At 39.8% G+C, this 21,930-nt stretch overlaps 1 protein-coding gene across 1 annotated transcript in view; it reads left to right on the top strand.

The window, feature by feature from the left end:
- The window catches only part of CTNNA1 (catenin alpha 1), a 220,161-nt gene that overhangs the window by 187,834 nt on the left and 10,397 nt on the right, over window positions 1-21,930 (top strand). The window contains exons 11-16 of the mRNA XM_045027314.1: window positions 808-964; window positions 8,754-8,954; window positions 11,313-11,464; window positions 15,208-15,318; window positions 20,683-20,864; window positions 21,805-21,910. Of these exons, the coding sequence (XP_044883249.1) occupies window positions 808-964; window positions 8,754-8,954; window positions 11,313-11,464; window positions 15,208-15,318; window positions 20,683-20,864; window positions 21,805-21,910 (909 nt within the window). The remainder of the gene's footprint in view (window positions 1-807; window positions 965-8,753; window positions 8,955-11,312; window positions 11,465-15,207; window positions 15,319-20,682; window positions 20,865-21,804; window positions 21,911-21,930) is intronic.

Below are 21,930 nucleotides of genomic sequence, written 5' to 3'. Positions count from 1 at the left end.
CAGCCCACTGAGCCCCAAACAGCTGCTCCTGGACTCCCCAAGCCTTACTACCTGGACCACCCCACTGAAACCCCCATATGACCCCAGCTGAGCCCCAACCACCTTCACCAGGACCCCCCTGCAGAGTCCCATTGCCCCTGCACCCAGAACCCCCCAATGAGCCCCTGTTCATCCAGATCCCTCACTGAACTGCCCGCATCCAGATTGCCCCACACCTGGATCCCCCCCACTAAGCTACCCCACACTTGGATCCTGTGGGGCTGAGCCTGCCTGCCCACACCTGGTGCTCCTGGCACACAGGGGCAGGGCTCCTGGGTATTTCTGGGGCGGGCCCGGCTCTTGGTCTGTGTCAGGGGGTCGGGTGCAGCCTCACCGCTGAGTCCCTGTCCTGGGGAGTATGGGGGCTGCAAGATGATCTCTGACCTCCGTGCAGCCAGTGGTCTGTGCTCCCTATTGCCATGCTGGAGCATCCACATTTATTTATTGACCAATCAAATTTGCAGCATTTTGCTGAATTTTAAAATATTGTGTGCAGAATTATTTTTTTGGCACAACTCCTTCAGGAATATGGTGTGAATAATCAAACAAGCTTCAACTTTCTTCAAGTATACATGCATGTAAAATTAACTGCCCATGATATACATGGAAGTGAACACAAACTGGACATGATTATGGCCGAATTAAACAGTTAGTTAACAGATATTTTTATTAGCCCGGCTCTGATGGCTGACTGACTGAATGTAACTTACTGATTTAATTGCATGAAATAAAAAAGAGTAAATTCTGAACATGTAATGAATTTTACAGGTTATCAATGTTGCATTGGCTCTTGCTGCAAAACCACAAAGTAAACTAGCACAAGAAAACATGGATCTCTTCAAAGAACTATGGGAAAAGCAAGTCCGTGTATTGACAGATGCTGTAGATGACATCACTTCCATCGATGACTTCCTGGCTGTTTCAGGTAGCAATACGGTTCCCTACTTGCAAAGAGGCAATCAGCTGTATATTGGGGCTTATTTCAGGAAATCAGCAGTTGTTCCAATAGTCTAGAAATTATTTTTCTCCACCTTTTTGGAGAAGAATGATCACAGTGCAGCTGTGAGATATATATATATATATATGCAAGTATGCAAGTTCAGCGGTGTAAGGTGTGAAAATGTGAAGTGTGGACTATTGATGCAACTAGAACAAGGCATGGTTGAGTTATAAAATATGAAGCAGATTAACTTCAATGGGTACCATATCATGTGTAAATATATTTTTTCCTATATATAATTTGGCAGATACAGCAGTTCCTAAATGGTAAAAGATGTTTAATGTTTGTAAATTGGTATGCACATTAGAGATGCTAAAATGGTTATGTGGGATTGCTCCATGATCCAGTCTCCTAATCTTTACTCTCGTTCAGAGACTTGGCTTGGACACACATTATCATCACTTTAGCCACTAAAGACTAACCTGTGCATGAACAGATAAAAGAAATAGAAAATAAATATTAAGTGCAAATTAGCTATGAACTAACAAAAAAATAAATCCATTTAATTTGCCTCATAAAAATTGTTCTCAGTGTGTAAACACAAACTAATAGGTGCAGTAAATGACACACAAAAAACTGTTTGTCAAAATGAAATGCTTTATCCCATTACGATAAATTGGAATTTTCTTTTGAAAGAGTTTGGTAAATGTATTCTTTATTTACCAGATGTCTCAAATACTTGCTGAGTCATTTATCTACAATAATGAAACTAAAATCCATAATTCACCAGTGCAGCTCCACCAGCGGTTACAGTATAGACATAATGCAGGCATTTTTACCTCCATGTAAACACCTGAGTCCTGATGACTATAATTTGCTGCTACCACTGGAGAATTAGGGATCCAATTTTCCTTGTACAAACAGACTGAGCATCTCAAATGCTGTGAAAGTACCAGTATTCAAAAGATGTTCATGGAGGTAAGTTATGTAGGATCTGTAGGAGAGAACTTGAAGTTCTAATTTAAAAGGGAGTTTACAATAAATGTTTGCATTCTGACATCCTATACTTTTAATACCAACTTTGTCTTTGGGATGAGCTCATAGTCGCTTGCAAGGCAATTGAATACCGTGGGGCTCTACATCTTACATCTCCATGGTTGTTACAGTACTGGTAGTTGAAATTGTACAGCAATAGAGGCACATAGTTCCGGGTAAGGATACTTGTTTTTAGAATAAGTAATTGATGGTCTCATGTTTATAGCCTGTTTGGAATGTGCCAGTTAATATAAACAAATTATAAAAATTATCAGGGCTGTGCAACATCCTTCTTTATAAGGCATCCCAGCATGTTTCAATTGTAAATGTGCTTGGAAAAGTTCTCAAATTACAGAAATAGTTGACTATGGCCTATTCCCTCCCAACATCTCACCCCAAGAGAGAGACTGGTATTAAACTATAGGAGAAGCAGACTATATTGTTAGCTTACTAAATTTAATTATTCTGAAAGATTTCAGAGTCTTTGCTGATCTTGGTGAGTCACTAATAGGGTGACCAGACAGCAAGTGTGAAAAATCAGGACGGGGGTGGGAGGTAATAGGAGCCTATATAAGAAAAAGCCCCAAATATCAGGACTGTCCCTATAAAATTGGGACATCTGGTCACCCTAGTCACTAGAAATGTTAAGTACCTTTCTTAGGAGCAGTGACTGTCTGAACAAAGAGAAACAGATTACCTCAAATATGCTCTTAGCACAAAATGTCTTTGAAATAGTGGAACTTCAGGGTATTGGAGATGATTGAGAGCATTCAGCAAATGGACCTTGTATTTATATTCAGTGAATTCTTAAGGAGATAAATTTGATTTGCAGCAAAGTGATAAGACTTCAAATTTGATTTTAATTTTTACAAACTTTCCATATAAAAGCAATTTACTTTATCTGTTTACACTTTCTAGCTTACATACTAGCTAACATTTCAAACCTTTTTGGATAAATTAGTGATGGGTATAGTTTATTTGGGGTCATTAAATCATTACAAAAAGTCTTCTGGCAATAGACATAAATTGAATGTAAAAGGACTGTTATACAGTGTATCTAGCAGGGCAGTTAATTGTTCTGCTCAGTGTGAAGCTGGCGTACTAAGTAGGAGATTGACAAGTGTTCATTTCAGGTAGCAGAAGTGTGGCTCACAGAAACAAGTGTATACTTAACTCACCAATACTCCCAAGTACTTTATTTGCAGACAACTAATTTTGTTGCCACTATGCTATGTTCTTATCCAGCTGGAGAATAACTAGCAGCTCAAGATTATCTTGGCTATCAATACCAACCCATGCCTGGGAACACCCTCTGCATCAGGGTTCCACTGAGCATTTCTGTAACTGTTGTAAAAGTAGTCACAGGGCAATGAAGTCATCAGCCCATTATGTCCATATCATTCACTTAGTTCAGTAAGGTTAATGTCACCATAGAGGCTTTAAGTGGTGTCTGGCATAATTTTATTCATTGAGGAACTCTGAGCAATAAACAGTATAGATTTTGTTCTGATATTGCAGCTTTTTCTACTGTTTTCACTTCCAAGCTCTCTGTCTCTACTTCTTTAAATATTTGTATTACATTTTCTCTTTGCTGGCTCTCCTGTAACACATATCTGTTCACTGAATTTTCAAATTACTAATGAACACACTTTCCACTCTTACAGCCAAATTCTGCCCTCTGCTGAACTTGCGCAACCCCAGTTGCTTGTGAAATACCCAAGTATAAGTGAGGCAGAATTTTGCTCATGGTGCTTCAAGAACCTCTTGAAATGTGATACCTGGCCTTGCTAATCTTATAGAAGTTTAATTATTGTTCCAGTGCCTCCACTTGAAAAGTGTAGAAGCTGCGCCGCTGTAGCACTTCAGTTGTAGGCATTGTCTATGCCAGGGGTCGGCAACCTTTCATAAGCGGTGTGCTGAATCTTCATTTATTCACTCTAATTTAAGGTTTTGCGTGCCAGTAATACATTTTAACGTTTTTAGAAGGTCTCTTTCTATACGTCTATAATATATAACTAAACTATTGTTGTATGTAAAGTAAATAAGGTTTTTAAAATGGCTAAGAAGCTTCATTTAAAATTAAATTAAAATGCAGAGCCCCCCTGACTGGTGGCCAGAACCCGGGCAGTGTGAGTGCCACTGAAAATCAGCTCATGTGCCACCTTTGGCACCCGTGCCATAGGTTGCCTACCCCTGGTCTATGCTAGGAGGGGTAGGTAATTGGTTTAGGTAATCCACCTCCCCTAGAGGTGGTAGATAGCTAGGTCAATGGAAGAGTTACAAAGGGATCTCTCAAAACTGTGTGACTGGGCAACAAAATGACTACATTTATCAAAACTGAATTTCAAAGTAATGCACATTGGAAAACATAATCCCAACTACACATACAAAATAATGGGTTCTAAATTAGCTGTTACCACTCAAGAAAGAGATCTTGGAGTCATTGTGAATAGTTCTCTGAAAACATCCACTCAGTGTGAGTGACAGTCAAAAAAGCAAACCATGTTAGGAACCATTAGGAAGGAGATAGATAATAAGACAGAAAATATCATAGTGCCACTCTATAAATCTAAGTATGCCCACACCTTGAATACTGTGTGCAGTTCTAATCGCCCCAACTAAAAAATATAGAATGGAATTGGAAAAAGTATTGAGAGGCAACAAAAATGATTTGGGGTCTGAAACAACTTCCATAGAAAAACTGATTGTTCATCTTGTGGGGAGGAGACAACTAAGGGGGAATATGATAGAGGTCTATAAAATCATAAAGGTGGGGAGAAAGTAAATAAGGAAGTTTACCCCTTATAACAGAAGAACCAAGGACCACCCAATAAAATTAATAGGCAGACGGTTTAAAACAAACAAAAAGCGATACTTCTTCACACAGCGCATAGTCACCCTGTGGAACTAGTTGCCAGGAGACGTTTTGAAGGCTAAGTCTATAACTGGGTTCAATAAAAACACGATAATTTTCTGGAGGATAGGTCCATCAGTGGTTGTTAGCCAAGATGGTCAGGGATACAGCCCCAAGCTCTGGGTGTCCCTAGCCTCTGATTGACAGAAGCTGGGACTGGATGACAAGGGATGGTCACTTGATAAATTGCTCTGTTCTGTTCATTCCCTGTGAAGCTTCTGGCATCGACTACTGTTGGAAGACAGGATACTGGGCTAGATGTACCATTGGTCTCACCCAGAGTGAACTGTTCTTATGTCTAAGCCAGGAGTCTCAAACACGCGGCCTGCAAGGTTATTTTCTGCAGTCTGTGAGCTCCTCGCGGCCCCACCACCCTCCCGCAGCGTTTACCTAGAGCGGCTCTGGCCTGGTGCTCCCTGACGGCCTGCCCTGCCCCCACGCTGCTCTGGGAAGAGGAAAGAACATGGGGGAAGAGAGGCACAGGGATGTGTGTTGCAGTTGCTTCAGGCACCGCCCCCAGCAGCTCCCATTGGCCGCGGTTCCCCGTTCCCAGCCAATGGGAGATGCTGGGGGCGGTGCTTGAAGCAACAGCAACACACACCCCTGTGCCCTTGCTCCCCCACGGTCCAGCTGCTTCCCGGAGTGGCCCTGGTGCACGCCGGGCCAGAGCCCGCCCCCCGAGCCCCTCCTGCAGTCAAACCCCCTGCCCTGAGCCCCTTGCTGCACCCTGACCCCCTGCCGCACCCCTCCTGCACCCCAGCCCCCTTGCCACACCCCGCACCCTTCCAGCACCCCAACCCACAGCCCTGAGCCCCCTGCCGCACCCCTGCTGCATCCTGATCCCCTGCCCTGACCCCTTGCTGCACACTTCATCCTTCCTGCAACCCACACCCCATCTCCCTGCCCTGAGCCCGTCACACCCCACACCTCTCCTGCACCCCCTGGGGGCAGGGAGGGGGTGGAGTTGGGGTGGGGATTTTGGGGAAGGGGTTGGAATGGGGGCAGGGAAGGGTTGGGAACAGGCGGGGCAGGGGTGGGGCCTCATGGAAGGGGTGGAGTGAGGGTGGGGCCAAGGGCGGCAGGGTGGAGGTGTCAGTAATGCAGTCCTCGGGCCAATGTACTAGTCCTCATGTGGCCCTCGTGGTCATTTGAGTTTGAGATCCCTGGTCTAAGCCGATCTAACCCCCAGTGTAACTTTTTAGTGTAGACCAGGCACAAGTCTCTTCCACTAGTTTAAACAGATCTTTTACCAGTTAACTCAATATCCTTTTCACCTTTGGTAAATTCTTGCAAAATGGCTGTTTCATGATCTGTGTTAAGTATCAAAGAACTCTGCAGGTGTGAGTTGGCAGTCTAATATTATTAGGACAGTGGTAGGAAACATTTGAACCTATAGAAAGCAACAGGGCAGAAATGCCTTACTAGTACGGTGTTTCAGAGCTAGTTATTTTTCTGGCTAGCAGCACAATGTTCAAATGTTAATGCTAGGTAAAAATGGCATAAGTGTACAAAACTGATTTCTAACAATATCAGAACATCAGAGCTAAGACTCTCAGATCTGGATATCCAAATTTTAGGCAGTTTTGAAAATCTCAGCCTAGGCTTTTATAATTTACCCCGGGAGGAATTCTGAGCCACTGTGCATGTGCAGAATTCATGTTGCCCACAGATTTCTTTGATTTTACACAGAAAATGACAGAAAAGCAAAGGTAAGCTATAATAGTGGTCACATGCCCACTCCCCAGCAGTGCAGGCACCTTGTTTCTGGTGTCCAGAGCAGCTGTGGGGGAGGTAAATCACTGCAGAGGCCCATGGGTGTAGTTGGGGAGGCATTGTCCCCCCAGAGGCGAGGTATGGGAGGGTACAGGGGTTCACGTGCCACTGTGGCTCCCCACCACCCCCAAATTTCTGTGAGCACAGAGCTGCCTCTGCCTGAGTCCTATTGCTGGTTGTCTTCCCAGTCTGTGTGTTGGGCACCCTGTTTTCTGTACAATGGTGAGTGCCTGTGGTGGGGCAGAGCAAGTGGTGGGGAAAGTAAGAGGGATGGAATAGGGAAGGGGGATGTGGGAGTGATGGAGATGGGGGGGGGAGCGGTAACCCAGCAAGTGGCAGCTCCTCGGCAGCAGCTAGGGCTCCCACATTAAGTAGGTCCATCAATCCCCCTGTACCTGAACCCCCACCCCACCAAACCCCAATCAGCTGCACCTGGACTCCACCCGTTGAGCCCCAGCCACCTTCAGCTGGACCCCCTGCAGAGCCCCATTGCCCCTGCACCCAGATCCCCCAATGAGCCCCAGTGTATCCAGATCTCTCACTGAGCCACATTCACCCAGATTGCCCCATGCTTGCATCCTGCTGGGCTGAGCCTGCCTGCCCGCACCTGGAGCAGAGGGCCAGGGCCCCAGGGTGTTTCTGGGGCAGGCCTGGCCCTTGTGCTGTGTCATGGGTGCAGCATCACTGCTGAGTCCCTGTCTGGAGGGAGGAGGGGAGACACAAGAAGGGCTGCAGGGTGATCTCCCACCTCCATGCAGCCAGAGTCCTGTGCTTCCCATTGCCACTTTGAAGCCTACACATTTATTGACAAATAAAATTTGCAGCATTTTGCAGAAATTTAAAATACTGCGTGCAGAATTTTTATTTTTGGGGCGCAGAATTCCCTCAGGAGTAGTAACTGCATGTTTCACTATTGTTTTTTCTTTGAGCATTTTGTAACTTTCTCATTCAATAATGTTAATCTGATTCCTTACTTTAAAAGCAAATACAAAAATCACAAAACTGGAGTACTTTCTTTCTCTTATGAACCAGTGAATAATATCTACAGTAGTTACAAACACCTCAGGAATGGAGGCTGTTCATAACTCTGAACAAAACATGATGGTTGTTCTTTCAAAAGTTTACAACTAAATATTAACTTAGTAAAGTTTCAAAGCTATATTATGCAGAAGAAAAATGCTGCTTTTAACCATCTTAATTTAAATGAAACCAGCACAGAACCTGTTGCCTTAACTTGTCAAATCTTTCTTTAAACTTTCCCTTAGTTTACATTTAACACAGTACTGTACTGTATTTGCTCTTTTTTTGTCTCTGCTGCTGCCTGATTGTGTACTTCTGGTTCCAAATGAGGTGTGTGGTTGACTGGTCAGTTCATAACTCTGGTATGCATAACTCTGAGGGTTTTTTTGAAAGAATGAAGGAGCCTGAAAGCAAGATCTTCCAGATACTGTTCCATTTGATTGTCTAATTTCAAAATAGGATGGGGATTAATCATTTGATGATCTTATGTAGTAAAGTTGTGATTTGTATTTCTAGACTTGTATAGCAGGATTGTCCAAAGCTGTTTACGTATACTAGAAACGCCTCATCCTGTTAAGAGATGTTGATACTGTTAGAAAATTAAAAGGGTTGGATGAGTCAAAGGCAAGGTGGCTCATTATCCCATCCACATACAAGGCAAGTGGAAAGGATGTGGACTAGTGCAGTCCAGAGGAAGGAATCTCAGAGCAGACAAGACTGGATAGACACGAGCTGAACTCTGAACCCTTGTGTTGATAGAACCAAGCCCTAGGATTGGATACATTTGGATTCCACATAGTATATGAACTAGGATTTTGACAGCCAGTTTGGAGAGGCATCTGCCCACTGATTGCAACAAACTTGGTTTAAAACATAGTTAATGCTTCAGAAAGTATGGTTGGAACTTATTTTAAAGAGAAGGTATTGAAGCTTCATGTGCTGAAAAACTGTCTTTTTGAGAGGTGTCACACACACACGCGCGTGCGCGAAAGGAAAATGTTCATGTCTAAATACTTCTTCTTTTGCCACCAGAGAATCATATTTTAGAAGATGTAAACAAATGTGTCATTGCTCTCCAAGAAAAAGATGTTGATGGTTTAGACCGAACAGCTGGTGCAATTCGTGGACGTGCAGCTAGAGTCATTCATGTAGTAACTTCCGAAATGGATAACTATGAACCTGGAGTCTACACAGAAAAGGTGCTGGAAGCAACAAAATTGTTGTCCAATACAGGTAGGAATAAACACAGTGCTCAATACTTATGTATGGGTTCAAACTGCATACAACTACAAAGGTAAATGGATCCAAACATATTAGTGCAACTTACAAGAATAAGGGTTCAATTTCATAAAACCTGTCTGTGCAGAATTTCTATTCAAAGTAGGGCTGTCAATTAATCGAAGTTAACTCATGTAATTAACTCAAAAATTTAATCGTGATTAATTGCACTGTTAAACAATAGAATACCAATTGAAATGTATTAAATATTTTTGGATGTTTTTCTACATTTTCAAATATAGTGATTTGTATTACAACATAGAATACAAAGTGTACAGTGCTCACTATATTATTTTTATTACAAATATTTGCACTTTGAAAATGATAAAAGAAATGGTATTTTTTCAGTTCACCTCATACAAGTATTATAGTGCAATCTCTTCATCATGAAAGTGCAACTTACAAATGTAGATTTTTTTTGTTATATAACTGCTCTCAAAAACAAAACAATGTAAAACTTTAGCACCTACAAGTCCACTCAGTCCTACTTCTTGTTCAGCCAATCACTAAGACAAACAAGTTTGCTTACATTTACAAGAGATGCTGCTGCCTGTTTCTTATTTACAATGTAACCTGAAAGTGAGAGCAGGCGTTCATATGGCACTTTTGTAGCCGGCATTGCAAGGTATTTATGTGCCAGATATGCTAAATATTCATATGCCCCTTCATGCTTCACCCAGCATTCCAGAGGATATGCTTCCATGCTGATGATGCTCGTTAAAAAATAATGCTTTAATTAAATTTGACTGATCTCTTTGGGGGAGAACTGTGTGTCTTCGGCTCTGTTTTACCTGCATTCTGCCATATATTTCATGTTATAGCAGTCTAGGATGATGACCCAGCACATGTTTGTTTTAAGAATACTTTCACAGCAGATTTGACAAAATGCAAAGATACCAATGTGAGATTTCTAAAAATAGCTACAACTCTCGACCCCAAGGTTTAAGAATCAGAAGTGCCTTCCAAAATCTGAGGGAGACAAGGTGTAGTGTATGCTTTCAGAAGTCTTAAAAGAGCAACACTCAGATACGGAAACTACAAAACCCGAACCACCGAAAAAGAAAATCAACCTTCTGCTGGTGACATCTGACTCAGATGATGAAAATGAACATGCATCAGTTTGTTCTGCTTTGGATCGTTATCAAGCAGAACCCATTATCAGCATGGACGCACGTCATATGGAATGGTAGTTGAAGATAAAGGGGCATATGAATCTTTAGCTCATCTGGCATGTAAACATCTTGCGACGCCAGCTACAACAGTGCCATGCAAACATGTTCTCACTTTCAGATGATGTAAACAAGAAGCGAGCAGCACTATCTCCTGAAAATTGTAACCAAGTTTGTTTGTCTGAGCGATTGACTGAAGTAGGACTAGAGCCTACAAGTCCAGTCAAAGTTTTACATTTTTTTATTTTTAATGCAGTTATTTTTGTACATAATTCTACATTTGTAAGTTCAACTTTTATGATAAAGAGATTGCACTACTGTACTTGTATGAGGTGAATTGAAAAATATTATTTCTTTTGTTTTTTACAGTGCAAATATTTGTAATCAAGAATAAATATAATATAATCATTGTAGAAAAATATATGCCGTGTTTGTGCCACTTCTGAATTTGGGCTTATGATATGGACTTGTAGGGTCCAGTGACTTGCATCGCTCCATACTTCTTCTCAGAATGATGTTCCAGAATTTGAGCTTGTGTGTCTTTAAAATTGCAATCATGAGAGCTAAAAACAAAACAAAACCCAAAAACCAAAGAGGACACTGAAAAAAACAGATGGAAACCAATCCAATGTTCTATTCCTGAGTCCATATAGAGCCTGAAACAAAAGCCGTTGAAGGTTATGAATGCCCTTCGTTTCAGTAGAGTATTGAACTGTCATTTTTAGGTTTAGTTTTAAGTTAGCGCTTAAATATTTCCCTGCTGAACATTTTTAGCAAATACTTCCTTCTTATCCCACAATCCCCAACTGCCTCCCATACCACCCAGGTATAGTACTATAAATCTGGTTTTCCCCCAACATCCTCTGCCATGCAGCTGTGGAGCATATTTGAAACTAAAAATGTGGTGACATCATAAAGTAAACTGCAATTAATATCAAAAGAAAACCTGAGCTATTAACTGATCATTGTTAGCTTTTCTATCTTTAATAACCTCAGTTTTTAAAATTAACTGAAGCTGCTGCAGAATTTCTAGTGTCAGCCTGAGTACCACAGTATTTCCCCATCTTTCATTAGAGTACATTGGGGCTGGGGAGTAGGGGCAGCATTGCTGAATGTGCTTGACTTATTTGTTTTCTTAATTCAGTTATGCCCCGTTTTACTGAGCAAGTGGAAGCTGCTGTGGAAGCACTTAGTTCTGACCCTGCTCAGCCAATGGATGAAAATGAATTTATTGATGCTTCACGATTGGTGTATGATGGAATTCGGGATATCAGAAAAGCTGTATTGATGATCAGAGTGAGTGACTTTTGTATTTAACTTATTTTTACAGCATTCTACTTTTAATTTACTTTACTCAGCATTTATTGAACTTAAGAAAATATATCGTTCCTACACAGAGTGGAGAGTATAAGATTTTTCACTGACAGCTTATTAAAATTATGAATCTAAAAGCTGTTAATCACTTTATAGAGGACTTCAAAATGTCTGCTGTATGTATGTTTTATCTTAAAATGCAAATTTCACCAAATAGGTCTGTGCATCACTGATAATTAGAGCTGAAGTGCTAAACATCTTTAATGATGCATCTATTCATAATGCAATACTTATACATATGCTAAAACTGGTGACCCTTGGTTTAGACAATAGCAAATTAACTCTTGCTATGTTTGACTTCATTTTTTTATTTAAGGAAAGGAGACCTCCAACTTAATTTCTCAAATCTTAAGTAAACTTTAGAAAAATTTCATACCAGTTTCTTGAAGGAGGTTAGGTGATCGGGATATTGAAACTCGCCTTGTTCTTAGAGAACCTGAGAAACCAGACAGCATAGATAAATGGGGGCTAGCTTGTTAGAATTTCATTTCCTTTTCTGTGCCTGCAATTTGCAAATGCAATTAAACAAACTTGGATGTCTCCCTACCTGATAAGGAGGCAGTCATCTAAATGGTATTACCTGAAGGAGCAAAAGGGCACCTGCAGTGATTTGAAGGCACAAAAAGGAAGCATCAGGCTTACATGTGGGCTCTTCAGACCTTAATATGAACCAGAGCTTAGTGATAGCAAAATGGATGTAAGGTTTTCTATCCCTCTCCCCTTCTTCCCATGCCTCAACAGTGAACGGCTCTCCACCCAAGACAATTTTTGTAAGGTTGGAAATGAGCCTTTCCTGTAGAGGTTTCATATTGTCCACTGGTTCAAAATGTCTTGGTGGTGAGTAAATTTGCAGTATGTAACCCCAGCACATCACTGACTGTAACAACCCTCATAATACTCATTTGTTACCTTTGCTTGCTTAAACTAAAGCCTAAGGGAGGGCAGAGAAAAAGCGAGAAACTATTGCAGGAAGCAGTTTTAAGAAACTTTGATATATACCCCTTTTCCATGGAGCACCATTATTAGTTGGGATCCCGTTTCCCTCACATTCTACAAATTAATTTTATTCATCCCCTTCTATGAGTCTTGTTGCTCAGGACAAGGAGGTACAGCTGCTAATTCTATGCCTGCAGCAATCAGCAGAGCTGGCAGTGCCAGGAATCCTGACATTTTCCCTCACATTGCTCATCTGTGCTGTGGAGAAGCCACATTTATGATGTCAGGATTCCATGGCTATATTGCAACTGCCAGTAGCTAAAGGCAGTTCAGTGGTGACAAATAAGTGACCTAAAAAAAGTCAAAATGTTAAAACACTCAAGTATTTTTCTGCTGAAGGGCTTGAGTTGTACAACTTACTTAGAATAAAATAGAGCCCTCAAAACTGAGATAACAGAAGGCGCACCATTTTTACAGGCTTTTCTGTTTCAAATTGGAATTCAGAAGCAACCCTGCTCTGAAAAGGAGTGCTGCTGAGCAAAGTCAGTGCAAACAAACCACTTAAAGTTGAAACTAGGGTCTAAATGGGGAAATCTGTTGACCGATGCTTCACATATCCTTGGAGAAAAAGTCACTGAAAAGCCTAATAGGGTTTTTTGGTTTCTTTTAAGTAATATTTTTTTCAAAGCTAAAATCTTCGTGCATGATCAGAACCCTTTTTTCTTCTTTAAACGTAAATACTTCCCTTCTTGGGTCCATGTTGCAAGACAAAACTAAACATCAGAAACCTCTCATGTATTCACTTGGATTTGTTATATTTAATCTGGAGTACAGGAAATCACTGAGATATTGGTGGAGAGTGGGAACATGGAGAAAAGGTTATGATCTGAAACAATAAAGCTGCACAGCTGTCATTGTCATATTAGTGTGCATTATCTCCACTGTTTCAATGGAAGAAGTTCATTAGTTTTGACTGATAGTATTATTCAGTGGTAACAGAATGAGATGTCAAATGCTAAATGCTGTAGTTGCCTTGTACCTCAATTCCAAGACTAAAATTAACCCACAGAGGAGCTTGTGGGGGGCAAAAATGCCTTCGCTCCAATTTCTCCACTGAACTGTTAACCTGTGACAACTGATGCAAATTTTTTCAGTGCCATTGTTTTAATGTTCTCTGTCTTCATATCAGATTTGCTCCATTTTAGAGCTGAAAGATAACCTGGGTTCTGAAAGTCGGGCTGCATTCTTTCTGGCTCAGGGTTTGATAGTACTAGGTTCTATTAACACATAGTTAACATTATTTGTACCTAAACTAGAAAAGAATCCAGTTAGCTGGATGATATCTGAGGCTTTAACAGGAGTAAATAATAAAAAAGTAAGTTAAGTATTCAGAGATGAGTGAACATAATCAGAGCATCCGATGAAGTGGGCTATAGCTCACTTATGCTCAAATAAATTTGTTAGTCTCTAAGGTGCCACAAGTACTCCATACAGACTAACACGGCTGCTACTCTGATACTCAGAGCAGTCCATCTAAGTGATAAGTCTTTTGTACATAGTCCTTCAGATAATAAAATGCATTTAATATTGCATCAGTATTTAGTTGTATTTTCATGTGTTTTGGTAACCAAAAACAGTACATACACACAAGAATAATTCCTCATTTGCTTAGAGAATAGTACCTTACATGCCTTTACACTGATTCACCTGTGTTCTCACATTCATATATGCAAATGAAGAAATCTCTTATGTAAAGTGGGGGCTGGGAAAGGCATTAGGTTCAGGACAAGCTTACTTGACCAGCCTGCATTTTTGGCTAAATGGTTAACACAACCATCCATAATCTTCTTTTGTATTGCAAGATGCCTGTATTGGAAAACACATTATAAAAATTAAATTGTAGGAAAGGAGTAGGTAAGAGCTACTTACATCTTTAAACCTATTAATAGCAAATATTGCACTATTCAGTCAAGTTCCTTGTTACTACAGCCCTGCAAAATTGTCAGAAAAATGTGGCAGCCTAGGTAAAGGTGTAGTATTTTAATATAAGCAGATATTGGTTAAACTTAAGCTTTATAAAAATTTTGTTGCAGTTTCAGCTGTATACTGACAGCAGCAAAAATAAACTCCAAATTGGAATTAGGTCAGCTGAGCTTAACCTATAGAATAAAATTTGACCCTATTAACTACAAATTTTAAGCTTTGCCTAGAGAATGGTAAGAATAAATTTTGATTTACTATAGCTACTGTTAACCCTGTGGAAGCTTTGATTTTTAATTGTCCTAAACAATAGAACAGCTGCTATTTTGAAATAGGCTTTAAAAGACGTTGGGACTTGAATTTTGATGTGGGCTTTCTGAATAAAGCAATTAAACACAAGGTATATCTTACGTAATTTGGATTCCGTGTAACTGTCTTTTCATGTAGTCCAAATCTTGAGTACACTCCTTTAACCTTATTCCGTGTGTAGCACACATTTTAGGGCCCTCTGCAATTACTTCAGGTTTGAGCTGTCAGACATATAGTCATACAAATAACATAAACTGGAGAGAATTCTGACTTACCCTCATTTGAAAGCCTAAATAATGGACTGTAGTTATTCTGTCTCCTCCTCCTACCTCTGATGTTAAACAGCTGACCAGAAGGTATTTTTTATTGCATGTGAAGAGATTGATTAATTTCTGTTGATCTTGACTGACTTGTGATGAATTCTACTTTTCTTTTCTTAGACTCCTGAAGAGTTGGATGACTCTGATTTTGAAACTGAAGACTTTGATGTCAGAAGCAGAACAAGTGTTCAAACTGAAGATGATCAGCTCATTGCTGGGCAAAGTGCAAGAGTAAGGAAAACATTTTAAACATTATATCTTCTATGAGAAACAGTTTAACTTGTTCTAAAAATCCAATTTTTAAATCTGTCACTTAAGAAGCCTGGTCTGGTTCTATTTCTCTCTTGAAAATGCTAGGTCAGAAAACTGACATTAATCTCTTCCTTTCCACTGCCTCAAAAAGCAGCTAAGAGAAACATTACATTTTAAAAACATCAGTGTCTGCTTTGTTTTGGACATTCTGAAAGACCAGAATCCTCTTGATATTGATAAACTACTGTAAACTTTCATATCACAGATCTGAAATAGTTGCTCCCTTTTTTTTAGGCATGTGAATTTTTGGCTGGTAAACAAGTCCATCTGTGGCAAATTGATGTTCTTTTTTTCCTGGTTGTTGGAACTTCAGACTAGAAATAGATATTGCCACAAGCTTAGCCATTTTCTACAAAAAGCCTTTTAGAAAGTCCACTGGACTTTTAACAAAGGGTCTGCTGAAAGACAGCAGCCTCAAAAAATTATTCAGCCAACTTCTTTTCCTATGACAGTTTAAAAAAAAAAAAAACGGTATTGAACACCAGAAATCTTTTGTGGCATCATCCCAAGAGCATAAAACACTATTGACCTAAGGTTCAACTGTGGAAATAAATGCAACAGTAAAGGCTGTATTACTTTAATATACCATTTCTAGTTTTTCAACCATTAATTATTCAATATTGTACTTTTATTTTAAAGTCACCTAAAGCCATACAAGAGCAGTTGGTCCTTGTTTATCAAATTTTCAGCACGCTTGGCTTTGGAGTCTTACTTGCAGGGAGTGTGTTCTTTCCCTGTAAAAATTTTCTCCACTTCCCCTCTCCCGCTCACTCCAAACTAAAAAAATGTTGTGTATGTGTAGTGTACTTTGGACACAGCCTGATACCAGGTGTCTGTCATCGTTTCATAGAATATTAGGGTTGGAAGAGACCTCAGGAGATCATCTAGTCCAACCCCCTGCTTAAAGCAGGACCAACACCAACTAAATCATCCTACCCAGGGCTTTGTCAAGCCGGGCCTTAAAAAACCTCTAAGGATAGAGATTCCACCACCTCCCTAGGTAACCCATTCCAGTGCTTCACCACCCTCCTAGGGAAATAGTGTTTCCTAATATCCAACCTAGACCTTCCCCACTGCAACTTGAGACCATTGCTGCTTGTTTTGTCATCTGCCACCACTGAATTCCTTTTCTCCTGCTATTGTAGTGGAAGCCCTGCTATCTAGCTCTATAGTGTTCCTACTTTTCCTGGAAGAAGGGTAGATTTGAGTTTCTATCTTGCATGTTGGGGGTAAACACAACCTAATAAACCACTTCAGCTATCAGTTGGAAGGCTCACGTTGTAATCTTCGTTCTAAACGCTGTAGTAATTGGAAATACCCATGTGTAGCTTGCAGGATAGATTGATTTAAATCACCAAGTGGAAAGTCTTGATTTAAATAATCAATTTTAATCAACTTTTCGCTTTGTACTTAGTTATTTTCTAAAGAAAGTTGTGTTCTCATTGGTTGATATACCCATGAAAACATGTTCATTTACAACCAAATACAGCCTTTATGGTAGACTTGGTACATCTTTTTGCTATCTAGGAGGGTACACTATAACTATATACTTTTATTTAAGCAGTTATGTAGCTTAATATTTTCAGATTCCTAATTGGACATTTTTAGTATTAGGAAATGGTGAAGGATATGTTGCTTATTTACTAGATACTTAACTCTTTTCTTACGATTTGTGTCCTGCATCAGCATGGTACTGGAATTTAAACAAACACATAAGATAGCATATAAATCGTTTATTACCCAAAACATTTAAGGTTGTTTTGTTTAATAAACTTCTCTTATCAAAACATATTTCATGTTTACAACTAAATGATTTGTTAAAGGAAAAGAAGGGTTAACTATAGTCCAGTGAATTAAACTGATAATTTCAGTTCAGCCTGGGTAAATTTTCAAATATGTGTATGTGAAAGTGACTGGAGCTCAAGTTCTTGCTTGCGCAAGTCTCTTGAAAATGAGACAACAGTCTCCGAAGTTACTTAACCTGTCCTTCAGACTTTTAAAACTAATATATCTCATCCCCTCCTGCCATGTATTTTATTCATAGTCTGGAAGGGAGAGACCAGTTTTCCTGATTTTTCAACTTCTAGTTGATTTCTCAACTTCAAATGAATTAGAATATTTTCTTCATTTGGACCATCTGTCACTGCAGAAGAGGCTACTGCTGTCAAAAGCTGGCCTAGCACTCCAGTAGACTCTGTTCCAGGTGCTTAGCTAGTGACTTCCACCAGTTCAGTGGAGTGACTTTCTCAGAAACAACAGCAGCAAGCATGTACTGCTTGAATGCTTCATCTCCAGCCCTGAAATTTATTTTGGTTGGCATGATTGATGGGTGATCGTTATATATACGTCATAGCAGCATCTTCTTTTTCAGCATTTAGGCATCTACCCTGGTATGTTGGGTTGAGAAAATGAGCAAGAAAATTAAGTGGAGTAAGGTTGTTGAGCCATCTGCTTTACTGCCTGCAATTTAACTTCATTGAGTATTTCTTCAGCATCTCCTTGAAATTTTCCAAGTTTCAGCAGTACAGCAGCAATTTTTCTGCAAATTGTCCTAGGCTATGGAATTAGTATATTTCAGTATAACGAGTGTATTTTCTACATTTATCTTTAGTCTGATGTTGTCTATTTTATCATTTACTAGCATAGTAAGGCCTAGGTAGTCATAAGAACATAAGAAAGGCCGTACCGGGTCAGACCAAAGGTCCATGTAGCCCAGTATCTGTCTACCGACAGTGGCCAATGCCAGGTGCCCCAGAGGGAGTGAACCTAACAGGCAACGATCAAGTGATCTCTCTCCTGCCATCCATCTCCATCCTCTGACGAACAGAGGCTAGGGACACCATTCTTACCCATCCTGGCTAATAGCCATTTATGGACTTAGCCACCATGAATTTATCCAGTCCCCTTTTAAACGTTGTTATAGTCCTAGCCTTCACAACCTCCTCAGGTAAGGAGTTCCACAAGTTGACTGTGTGCTGCATGAAGAAGAACTTCCTTTTATTTGTTTTAAACCTGCTGCCTATTAATTTCATTTGGTGACCCCTAGTTCTTGTATTATGGGAATAAGTAAATAACTTTTCCTTATCCACTTTCTCAACATCACTCATGATTTTATATACCTCTATTATACCCCCCTTAGTCTTCTCTTTTCCAAGCTGAAGAGTCCTAGCCTCTTTAATCTTTCCTCGTATGGGACCCTCTCTAAACCCCTAATCATTTTAGTTGCCCTTTTCTGAACCTTTTCTAGTGCTAGAATATCTTTTTTGAGGTGAGGAGACCACATCTGTACACAGTATTCGAGATGTGGGCGTACCATGGATTTATATAAGGGCAATAATATACTCTCAGTCTTATTTTCTATCCTCTTTTTAATGATTCCTAACATCCTGTTTGCTTTTTTGACCGCCTCTGCACACTGCATGGACATCTTCAGAGAACTATCCACGATGACTCCAAGATCTTTTTCCTGACTCGTTGTAGCTAAATTAGCCCCCATCATGTTGTATGTATAGTTGGGGTTATTTTTTCCAACATGCATTACTTTACATTTATCCACATTAAATTTCATTTGCCATTTTGTTGCCCAATCACTTAGTTTTGTGAGATCTTTTTGAAGTTCTTCACAATCTGCTTTGGTCTTAACTATCTTGAGTAGTTTAGTATCATCTGCAAACTTAGCCACCTCACTGTTTACCCCTTTCTCCAGATCATTTATGAATAAATTGAATAGGATTGGTCCGAGGACTGACCCTTGGGGAACACCACTAGTTACCCCTCTCCTACCCTGGTATGTTGGGTTGAGAAAATGAGCAAGAAAATTAAGTGGAGTAAGGTTGTCCATAAGAATAGTGCAAAAAGTTCATTAACTAGTTGATCCAGATTGTTCAGACAAGTCTCATGATATCTTGAAAGACATTGCCTTCTGAGAAGCATTTTTCATAACGTTGTTTCATTCTGACAGCCAGGGCTTGCATCTTTGTTTGCACTGTTTGGCCACATGTTCCTTTTTTACACAGAGATAGAGGCATTTCTTGAAAATATTTCCAAATAGGGTCTCTTTTATGACCTGCAGCCATGGTAATTTTTTCTCCAGATCCCTGGTGTTGAAATCAACACTAGAGTCTGCACTCTGAAGAATGTTTTCCCTTCTTCCTACAGTGTCCTGCTTTGACACCAGTGTTTCTCCTTTCTGGTTGCATGCTCTGCTCCTTCTCCCTTGTTCCCTAACTCTCCCATGACCCCTATCCTCCGAAAAACAAAACAGTCCAAGACTTTTGCTCATGTATCCCACATGCCTTTCGCACTGCAGTATCTTATTTGTTTATAGATAGATGGAGGCAGTTGAGAAGTTAATGTTTTTTTGTTTTTATCTCTGTGTGTACACACACAAGGAGAGAGACCAATCAGCTCAGGTAGGGAGAAGCTATAAAATATGAGTGTGAGACCACCCAGGTGGGCTCAGTGAATAATTCTGATGAGATATATGATGTCTCCTCGAGTCAGAGGCTGGGTCCCAACACTTCTGATGACTTTGCCAGTCTGTTGCAGCCAGTAGCACAGCCCCTTGGTCCCTCCCCAAGGATCAAGCCCTTAACACAGCACATGATCTATCTATTTATAGATCTCTATTATAGAGCTTGGCCTCCGAAGTTAGATGTTTTCTTCCATTCTTTCTTTATATAGAAGAGCAGCCTTTAACTCAGAGATCTTTAATAGAGGCTTATGGATTTATTATAATCTTTTGAAACATTTAGATAAGTTTAGCTCAGATTTCATTTTAAACAGGTTTATTTTCATAATGAAAAATGTAAAATAAAATAAAAATCTGATTTTTAATTTAAAACAAAAAAAAACATTGATTTTTTTTATCCACCCTGATAGCTTGTCATTAAAACTATTGTATTTCACACAAAAAGATATTCTGTCCTCATTCACACAACTTTCCTTTGTGAAAAGGGAAGAAAAAATACTGTTGTATGCCTTAAACTTCTTTGAAGGAGTCTAGCAATTTTATTAAACAGACATGATTACAGTTCTTGAAAAATCAACCCAGCAGCTTTCTGTCCAGGTAGTCCTTATTCTGTAATGTAAGTAGATAATCATATAGTCATAAACTTTGGTTCAAGATGAGAAGTAATGGGCCTATCAGCCCTTTAGGTCAAAAGAAGCCTATTAAAGTTTATCTCTATGCGCATCACTTAGATTGGTTATTAGTGACACTGTTCTAAAAAGTCCTTTTTACAAATAACCGAATAAGGAAATATGGAAATCACTTTATTTCAGGCTATCATGGCTCAACTCCCTCAAGAGCAAAAAGCTAAAATTGCGGAGCAAGTAGCAAGCTTCCAGGAAGAGAAGAGTAAATTAGATGCTGAAGTATCAAAATGGGATGACAGCGGTAATGATATTATTGTATTGGCAAAACAAATGTGTATGATTATGATGGAAATGACAGACTTCACCAGGTGAGCCTCCTTCATGTACTTCAACTTGTACAGGTGCTAACTTTCTCAGATGTTCATCTTCTCTCAGTAAAATGCCCTGGCCAATATAACCCTAACTTTTATATGTGCAAATATTTGAAATTCCTACGTTTTTACAACTTTAGCTTTGAACATAACAGTATTGTCGGTGTGTTTTTAATTTTAAAACTACACATCAGTACACTTACTGATGTGTAGTTTTCAAAACTTACAAATTGGTATAAATTGACCAGATATTAAATTGGTTTGTCTGTTCACAAATCTGGACTAGGGTCGTTTTCCTGAACGTATTTAAACTTGTCTTGTAGTTTTGAAATTTAACAGAAAAGCTTTTATTTGAGCTGATAGTTTTTCTCAGGCATTGATCCAACATTCCATTAAAAATTAGATAGTCCCCTGGGGGGAGGGATAGCTTAGTGGTTTGAGCATTGGCCTGCTAAACCTGGGGTTGTGAGTTCAATCCTTGAGGGGGCCATTTGGGGATTTAGTTGGGGATTGGTCCTGCTTTGAGCAGGGGGTTGGACTAGATGGCCTTCTGAGGTCCCTTCCAACCCTAATAATCTATGATTCTAAAACATATATTTAACTTCTGAACTATTACCACATATAATAGTATATTACATTGCTTGAAACAATAGGTATAAATAGCCTAATAAAAAAGTTTTTTCCACAAAACATGGGCCCTTTATAGACTAGACAGAAGATTTGTGAACTCATTGGAGAAACTTGACTTACAAATGAGAGAGCTGTTGATACACTATAGCATGTGTGATAACTTTCCTGTGAGCTGCTTATTTTTATTATGCAAGTCCACCTTACCCATGTGAATACAGTTCAGTTCGGGAATCTGGAAAACGGAATATGAGAGAGAAGCAACATGCTTGTTTTGGTGCCAAAAAGTAGAATCTGCTTTGTTTTGCAGAGGTAAAGGACCACTAAAAAATACATCAGATGTGATTAGTGCAGCCAAGAAAATTGCAGAGGCTGGGTCAAGGATGGACAAGCTGGGACGGGCTATTGCTGACCATGTAAGTCGTCATTTATCTTC

Source organism: Mauremys mutica, chromosome 8 (assembly GCF_020497125.1).
Source record: "Mauremys mutica isolate MM-2020 ecotype Southern chromosome 8, ASM2049712v1, whole genome shotgun sequence".
Classification (NCBI taxonomy): Eukaryota; Metazoa; Chordata; order Testudines; family Geoemydidae; genus Mauremys; species Mauremys mutica.
The sequence above is the reverse complement of the archived record's forward strand: the minus strand, read 5'-3'. Positions and strand labels throughout refer to the sequence as shown.